Source organism: Terrapene carolina, unplaced genomic scaffold, assembly GCF_002925995.2.
Source record: "Terrapene carolina triunguis isolate 2854851 unplaced genomic scaffold, T_m_triunguis-2.0 Scaffold471, whole genome shotgun sequence".
In the NCBI taxonomy this organism is placed as follows: domain Eukaryota; kingdom Metazoa; phylum Chordata; order Testudines; family Emydidae; genus Terrapene; species Terrapene triunguis.
The window spans coordinates 14,076-23,194 of NW_020664822.1; the positions used below are offsets into that span (position 1 = coordinate 14,076).

At 43.3% G+C, this 9,119-nt stretch overlaps 1 protein-coding gene across 1 annotated transcript; it reads right to left on the reverse strand.

Moving 5' to 3' along the window:
* Window positions 1-5: 5 nt before the first annotated feature.
* Window positions 6-8,995, reverse strand: LOC112121524 (zinc finger protein 774-like; the record flags this gene model as incomplete). Its single annotated transcript, XM_029913134.1, has 3 exons — window positions 6-562; window positions 933-1,046; window positions 8,913-8,995. Coding segments are annotated over 3 exons (754 nt in total), but the record flags the coding sequence as incomplete, so codon positions are not given.
* Between the last annotated feature and the right edge of the window lie 124 nt (window positions 8,996-9,119).

Here is a 9,119-nt window from a genome sequence, read left to right on the forward strand (position 1 = left end):
GTAGAGCTCCGACTGAAGCTTTTCCCGCACTCAGAGCATGTGTAGGGCGTCTCTCCTGTGTGGATTATACGATGTCTGATAAGGTGTGAGAGCCAACTAAAGCTTTTCCCACACTCAGAGCATGTGTGGGGCGCTTCTCCTGTGTGGATTTGCTGATGTGAGATGAGGGTTGAACTATCAATGAAGCTTTTCCCGTACTCAGAGCACATGTAGGGTTTCTCTCCAGTGTGAGTTCTCCAATGTGTGACAAGGTCTGAGCTCCGATTGAAGCTTTTCCCACACTCACGGCATTTGTAGCATATTTCTTCCAAGTGGATTCTGTCGCGTGTAATAAGGTCTGAGTGGCTACTGAAGTTTTCCTCTGGCTTCTGCTGAGTCTCACAGGCTTTTGCTTTTTCTGGGCGTGCACAACTCCCGGAATCATTTCCTTTCGATCTTCCTGATAACGTCCCATGTGGTTCCACTTGCTCAGCATCTTCCTCCTGGGGTTTCTCCTCCTTATTCTCACTCACCATCCCATCACCTGATGGGAGACAGAGAGAATCCAGACATAGGTCACTCCCTGCGCCGGAAAGAAAGGAAATCTCAGAGAGAGGAATGGAAAAAGGGATGAACAAACCAAAATATGTGCAGTAGAGATCAAATCTATCAGGAGCTGATTTTCCCCAAACCCTTCCCCAGAGGAGAGAGGAAGGGATCAGTTTTGGTCCGTATCTCACCAGAACACTCAGGGGGAAAGCGAGATCGGGGAGGGACCTGCTGCCAGTTGTCAGTCAGAATAGAAGGGAAGCCATGAGTGACATCTGCCATAATGATTCCACATCTGAAGGGAACAATCCTGAACTTGGAGAGCTCACAGGGTCTTTGTAGGGCATCCCAAATGTTTCCTGCATTCCCAAACAGTTTTTGAGTTGGTTTAACCAATTCCTCACCTGTGTAGGCAGCTCTCGGGAGCACTTCTTTCTCATAGCCCTGGAGGTCCAGGACCCACGGCTCTTCCCCTCGTTCCAGCTGCGAGATCACATCAGGTTTGGAAATTGGAAACCCTACTCCAGGCAAAGAAAACAAGGGAGGTCAGTGGAATTTGTGGGATACTTGTCACAAAGAATATTCCATGGTTTAACCCCAGCTCATTTTTAAGCAGTAACATCCCAAGGCCATCTTCCTTGGTTCAAAGTGGCAGGAGAATTATTATTATTATAAATCATATTCATTACCTTAGTGCCTAAGGACCAACTAACAGTGGGTCCCCATTGTGCTAGGCAAAGTACAAACAGAGAATAGAAGATGGCCCATGCCCTGAAGAATTTACAATCTAAATAGACAAGACAGACACAGAATGGGGGAAGGGGTAGAACCCACTGTTAGAATAGAGATATTCAGGCCTGCCTGTAAAGCCTATACTTTAAGAAACTTAGGTGTATTTTTATCACTTTGTCTTTATACCCCTGTAACTAGCTAAGAATCAAAATCACAGTCTGCCTGTGTTTGGGCCTTCTCTCACTAGGACAGTCTGAGGCCTTGTTCTTAGGCTAAGGCCTTTGGCTAAACTGCAGGGGCAGCCATAAGCTGGGAAGCGTAGGGTCACATCCCAAACCAGTCACATTGAAATAAGGTGGTATTGGGCTGTTGGGAAGAGGATCCTGTCCAGATAGTGCCCATCACCACCAGATAAAGAAACAGATCTTAAGACAGTTAAAGAAAACTTAGTTTGATAGCATCCTGTTGTAGCCCTAAGGTTTAATCTGCTTGTTTGCATAGATATATCTTTTCTTATAAATTTGAGTATTTGATGTAATAGGTTTATAGATTTATATTAAAAGTAAGTTGGGCTGTAATGCAAGAGACCTACAGGCTAAAACCCTGTATGTTAAGCGAAGGCAAAGTTAGCATATCTATATTGGGACCCTTTACCCAGAAAAGTAAAGATGACCCAAATAGATAAAACACCCACGCAGATGTCTAGAGACCCTTTACCTAACCCGATAGACAACGCAGGATGGCAAAGGGGATTTTTCAAAGTTGCACCCACAGACTTAACAAGTACACCACAAGTGCATACATACCTGTCATCCATACGCACATACATACTAGCCTATGGGGTAAGTGTACCCTAACATTTCTGTGGGGGAAGGATGAAATTTGGGCATAAGAGGAAGGATTTCTGACCAATGCTCTATAAAAAGATGATTCATCTCGCCATTTTAGAGGCAATCTACTCTTCATTGTCTCCATCTTCAACAATGTATCGATTCTCCCCATCTACGACGGCTATTAACTATTAATAGGCCACACTTTGTTTCTTTTCAAACTAAGTTTTAAGGGGACTAGGCTAATGTTGGTTTCCCTACGCTTTGTTTCTGTTTAAGGTTTATTAAGTTAAGTTAGAGAGTAAACAGCTTTAACAGCTCTTTGCATCAGTTTCCTCTGCTAGAGGTGTGAAGCCGGAACTGCCAGAGGCGGGGTCCTGTATCTTCCAATACCAGGTTATTAAAACAGAGTGTGAGTATTAACTAAAGTTTGCAGCACATAATATTGTATTATTATATGTATCTCTTGACTAAAAGTAGTACAATTGCAACTCTGTAATTCTAACTGTTTTACCATCTGCTTACTATTTCATTGATTTTAAGAAAAGGTCTTTATGACTATATCTGTCTCAGTGTGAACTTCCTGTCATACCCCCAAAAGTCCTTTTATAACATCTGTGAAGCCTGATTCAGGACAAACTTTTATCTTCTGATCAAACAAATTGGCGAGCCTAAACCCATACTAATTAATATCCATAATAATAATTATTATTATAAATCAATTAAAATTAATTAAATAAAATACATTAAGTGGATAAATTAAATCAACATTACTAACACACCCCAAATCAGGCTACACTGTCTGGCAAGAAATCACTTATCAATGGTTATGGTTGTGAAACACTCATTTCTGTATTGTTTTATCTTTATGGCCACCACTTTTACATTGTTAATCAGTCTGGTTCTCTAATTGTTTCTGTCTGCTGTATAATTAATTTTGTTAGGTGTAAGTTAATTAGGGTAGTGGGATATAATTGGTTAGAAAATTATGTTACAATATGTTAGAATTGGTTAGTTAAATTTCAGCACAATGATTGGCTAAGGTATAGCTGAGAATATTACTATATAAACGGAGTCAAACAGGAGAGGGAAGAGAAATTGAAATCATAGATTCTATGAATCATAGAATATCAGGGTTGAAAGGGACCTCAGGAGGTCATCTAGTCCAACCCCCTGCTCAAAGCAGGACCAATCCCCAACTAAATCATCCCAGCCAGTGCTTTGTCAAGCCTGACCTTAAAAACCTATAAGGAAGGAGCTTCCACCACCTCCCTAGGTAACCCATTCCAGTGCTTCACCACCCTCCTAGTGAAATAGTGTTTCCTAATATCCAACCCCAATCTCCCCCACTGCAACTTGAGTCCATTACTCCTTGTTCTGTCATCTGGTACCACTGAGAACAGTCTAGAGATCCATCCTCTTTGGAAACCCCCTTCAGGTAGTTGAAAGCAGCTATCCAATCCCCCCGCACTCTTCTCTTCTGCAGACTAAATAATCCCAGTTCCCTCAGCCTCTTCTCATAAATCATGTGTTCCAGTTCCCTAGTCATTTTTGTTGCCCTCCGCTGGACGCTTTCCAATTTTTCCACATCCTTCTTGTAGTGTGGGGCCCAAAACTGGACACAATACTTCAGATGAGGCCTCACCAATGTTGAATGTTTGTTAAGGGGGTGGGGCGGGGAAATGGGAAAAGGGAACCCGGACACAAGCAAGCCTCTGCGGCATGAGAGCTGAGAAGGGGGTCACGGGGTAAACGCTTTGCGGCATCAGAGCTGGGAAAGGAACACTGGGGAACAGACTGTATCTGCGTATAGAGATAAACCTGACTGGTGTGAAGAGCTTTGGAATACATAATCTTATAGGGGTAAAAATTGTACAGGCTACACTATCACCCTGTGACATCATCAACAAAGTGGCCATTTGTGCCTGGGTAGGGACCCTGCTATGGGAGGGAGGAAGGCAGCAAGGATTCAGCATCGGTGGCCAGGGTCGCCGTGCATAGAGATGGGGAGGTTATATGGGGAGGGGTGTAATGAGTGAGAGAGGGAGGTCAAGAGTTAAAATAATAATATTTGGGGGAAAAAATGTATAATGAAATGAAACTGAACAGAAATAAAACTGGAGTGTAGGCTTTAAAGCAATAAGGCTTGGGTAGGGATTTGGGGTTAAAGGTCTGGGATTCCCCACAGCTCCAGATCCCTAAACCTCTTCTCCCTCCCACTGACCCACCCAGCCCACTTCTTGGGTGCCCTTCCTCCACACACCCCTTCCCTTCTTCCCATTACTCTCAGCCGGCACCACCTCCCGGCACCTTGGTAGCTTCTTGTGTTTCCTCCTCGTCTCTCACTACCTCCTCCCTCCCTGCTGCTTCTTAGCTCTAATCCTGCACACACACTCCCCATGTCCTGGCACCCCAGAATTAGCTACTCCCCCCTTTTCCTCCCCTCCCACAGCTCTCTTATCCCTTCACCCGTGGGGTCCTGAATGGCAACATTATACGCTCTCCTATCAAAAGATGAGCTCATCTGACTGTCACACAAGCCATGCATGAGTCATACACCCATTTACTCAATTTAGAATTCTACAGGCGGCATATTTTCCTCTTAAAATGAGGAAAAGGCATGAAAGCTACAGTTATAAAGGTAGTTATTAATGTAGCCAATAAGGATACATTAAATGCAATTTTAAAATGACTGACGGCACCAGAAAGGGACATGTCCAAAAATTATAATAGTGGGTGGGAGATAAGGCAAAAAAAGGGGGGCAAGGAAACTTGTTAAAACTTGTATGACGAATGAAGGTATAAAGTTATTACTACTCAGGTTCTTTAGAGACTCCACAGCTTCTAATAACTGAGGGGACAGGACTCCTTACCCAGAAAGACCACCGTCTCATAGTTCTCCTGCATGACATCCCTGTAGAGAGCTCTCTGAGTGAGGTCCAGCAGAGCCCACTCTTCCCTGGTGAAATACACAGCCACCTCCTCAAAAGTCACCGGCCCCTGAAAGAGAAAGAGTCCAACACTCAGTACCTGCTGCCCCACTCACAACCCCACTATTCACGGAACAGCAGCACTATGTAAATGGAAGCTCCGCGAGGCACATGTTAGCAGAGTCCCACCCCACCTTGCCTAGAACAGCCAGGAGGCATCAGAGGGTGGAAAGAGAGAACCTTTGTGTCTCCCAACTGACAGACGGAGGCAGGGTCTTCACATTTATCACATACCTACTAGCCAGAGCTTGATATAGGAGATGGGGCTGTCTCTGGACCCTGCTGGTGGCTCCCTTCTAGGAATCCCAACACTCTCCAAATAAAATATATGGAAGGAAGGGGAAGTCAATAGTAAAGAATATAAGTTAGAAGGTCAGAATCGCAGAAAATTGGTAAGGGAAGCTATCAGAAATCAATGACCAATTAATGAAAATAAGAAGGAAGTTTTTAAAAAGTATATTAAGTACAAAATTAATCCCTAACAATGGTAGTGGTAAATTACTAGATGGAAATGACAGAATTATCAAAAATAATACAGAAGAGGTAAAAGTGTTCAATAAATATTTCTCCCCTGGATTTGGAGAAAAACAGTCATATAGTCATATCATAAGATGTTGACGACGACACTCTTTCCATTCCAACAATAACTCACGAGGACGTTAACCAGCAGCTATTAAAGTTAGACATGTTTAAATCAGCAGGTCCAGATAACTTGTATCCAAGAGTTTTGAAAGACCTGGTGGAGGAGCGTGGTGGACTGTTAATGTTGATTTTAATTAGGACTTGGAACACTGGGGAAATTCCAGAAGACTGGAATAAAGCTAATGCTGTGCCAATATTTAAAAAGTGTAAAAGAGATGACCCAGCTAATTACAAGAGTGTTAGTCTGACATTGATACTGGGCAAGATAATGGAGCAGTGAATATGGATTTAATTAATAAAGAATTAAAGGAGGGTAATATAATTAGTACCAATTAACAAAGGTTCAGAGACAATAGAGCATATCAAACTAACTGGATATCCTTACTGGATGAGATAAAAACTTTGGTTGCAACTAATAGTATTGATGTAATACACCTAGACTTCTGTAAGGCATATGACTTGGTTCAGCACAACATTTTTACTAGAAAACTAGAAAGATACAAAATAAACACAGCATACATTAAATAGATTAAAAACTGTGATTGTAAATGGGGAACCATGGTTGAGTGGATTTCTTTCTAGGGGGTTCCCACAAGGATTGGATCTTGGCTCTGTGCTATTTAACATTCTTATCAATGACCTGGAAGAGAATATAAAATCACCACTGATAAAGTTTGCAGTTGCCACAAAGATTGGGGGTGGTGGTAACTAATGAAGTGTCAGTAGATTCAGGCTCCAGCACTGGGAGTCTGGGAAGTTTTCCTAGCCCTGGCTGGAGGGCAATTTCCTGTTCCACAAAGAGGGAAAGTTCCATTCCCAACTCCTGTGCCTTGAAATTAGGCCCTATCTGACACTACACCCCATATTCAGCATAGTGGGGTGATTATAATATGATTAGGACATAATTATGATTCATTTTGTGCAAGATGCGTCATGTTTGGTGTCATTGGAAAAGTCATGATTTGCTGAATATGATTATCCTACCAGTGTGCATGGATCATGTTTGTATCTGAAGTTATGAATATTGACTATGTATCTGTATTTCAAATGTGCTTACTCTGGGTAACACCCACAACTAACCTTTCAGGTACAACAGTGAAGAAGCCAGACAGTGCTGATGGCTCATCAACAAAGACAATGGACTGTGGAAGAGCTTAGCCTTCCTGTGAATGTGTCAGCCAGCCTATGAGTCATGGCTACTATGACTCAGCAGGGCATGCTAGGGCATGTGACCAGACCACATGACACTGAACTCCATTTTGGTACCTGTATTTTTCCACTAACTGGACTGGGAACTGAATTTGGAACAAAGGGTTCCCGCCATATGGAAAAGCTACCTAAGGTGGGGTGTGACATCATCTCTTGGCCTCATTCTCCTGTGACAGGTTGGATCACAGAAACCCCCTTGAGAGCTGCCACCTAATGTACCAGGACTACCTCTGCTCCTGTTTTCCCTGCCAGCTCAGGACTCCAGCACCCTGTCTTGCTGAGCCAGACACTCCCGTCTGCTCCAACAAAGACCCAGGGTCTGAATTACTTGCCCCAAAGCTGCAAGTTTACCTGAAAACAGCTCACAGAGGTGTGCTTGTCTTTAGCACTCAGATGCCCAACTCCCAATGGGGTCTAAACCCGAATAAATCTGTTTTACCCTGTATAAAGCTTGTACAGAGTAAACTCATAAATTGTTCGCCCTCTATAACACTGATAGAGAGATATGCATGGCTGTTTGCTCCCCCAGGTATTAATACATACTCTGAGTTAATTAATAAGTAAAAAGTGATTTTATTAACAACAGAAAGTAGGATTTAAGTGGTTCCAAGTAGTAACAGACAGAACAAAGTCACCAAGCAAAATAAAATAAAATGCGCAAATCTATGTCTAATCAAACTGAATACAGATAATCTCACCCTCAGAGATGCTTCAGTAAGTTTTTTTGTTTTTTGTTTTTTTTTTCTCAGGCTGGACACCTTCCAGGCCTGGGTACAATTCTTTCCCCTGGTACAGCTCTTGTTCCAGCTCAGGTGGTGGCTAGGGGATTCTTCATGATGGCTCCTCTCCCCCTCTTTGGGCTGTTCCACCCCTTTATATATCTTTTGCATAAGGCGGGAACCCTTTGTCCCTCTGGGTTTCCACACCCCCCTCACTGGAAAAGCACCAGGTTAAAGATGGATTCCAGTTCAGGTGACATGATCACGTGTCACTGCAAGACTTCATTACCCACTTGCCAGCACACACATATACAGGAAGACTAACAGGTAAACATAGCCATCTGCAGACAATGGTCCTGGTTAATGGGAGTCATCAAGATTCCAAACCACCATTAATGGCCCACACTTTGCATAATTACAATAGGCCCTCAGAGTTGTATTTTATATTTCTAGTTTTAGATACAAGAGTGGTACATTTATACAAATAGGATGATCACACTCAATAGATTATAAGCTTTGTAATGATCCCTTACAAGAGACCTTTTGCATGAAGCATATCCCAGTTACATCATATTCACTTATCATATTTTTATAAAACCATATAGACTGCACATCGTCACATCCCCACACAAGAGAACTCCTGAAAGCACCTGAGGAACAAAGACTGAACTAGGGGAAGTGTTGGTCCCAGAGTAAAGGGATTTCTAGCTTGTGTATGGAAACTTGGGGGACTGCATCTATCATAAGTCAGGGTGAGAAATTGTTAATTCATATTCTATCCATCTAGTATGTTATGCTTAGTTTGAGTTTTTGGTTATTTGCTAATTAATCTGCTTTGATCTGTTTACGATCACTCAATGCTGGGAAATTGGCTCTTGTCTTCTATCTGTCCTTGAGTGGCTTAGGTAAAGCTTAGGTAAAGCTTAGTTGGGTGTATGGCGCCACCTGCTGTCCTGTGGGTGATAACAGGGCCTGGAGAGGCTGGCTGAATCTCCAGCAAAGCAGTGTGAGAAGGGCCAGCCCAGCTTCAGGGTTAGAGGGCACAGCGGTTCCCAGAAACCCCCCAGACTGCACTCCAGGGGTGACAACCCATCACACCCTAGATTACACAAGTCTCAGCAGGTTTGTCACATCCTGTCCCCTCCCTTTTTCCACCCTATTTCCTGCCTCCCACCACCTCTAGCAGCTCCCACCCTCCTTTGCATTTACTGCTCCTCTCCCTCCAAGCAGAACCCACCACCAGATCTCTGATAATCCCTTACCTGAGCCAGCTCCATTGAAGCCATTTCCTTCCCCCTGGGAGAATGGGATGATCTGGAGTGAAACCTGAACGTTATTCTGTAACCTGCCAGGGCGAGAAGGGCAATGTGAGAGAATTCAGAGGGTTTTTTTGTCCATTCCATATGCCGATTCCCCTTAGGATTTTTCCCTGCTAATGGATATTCTAGGTTCTGCCACACTGTGAAGCA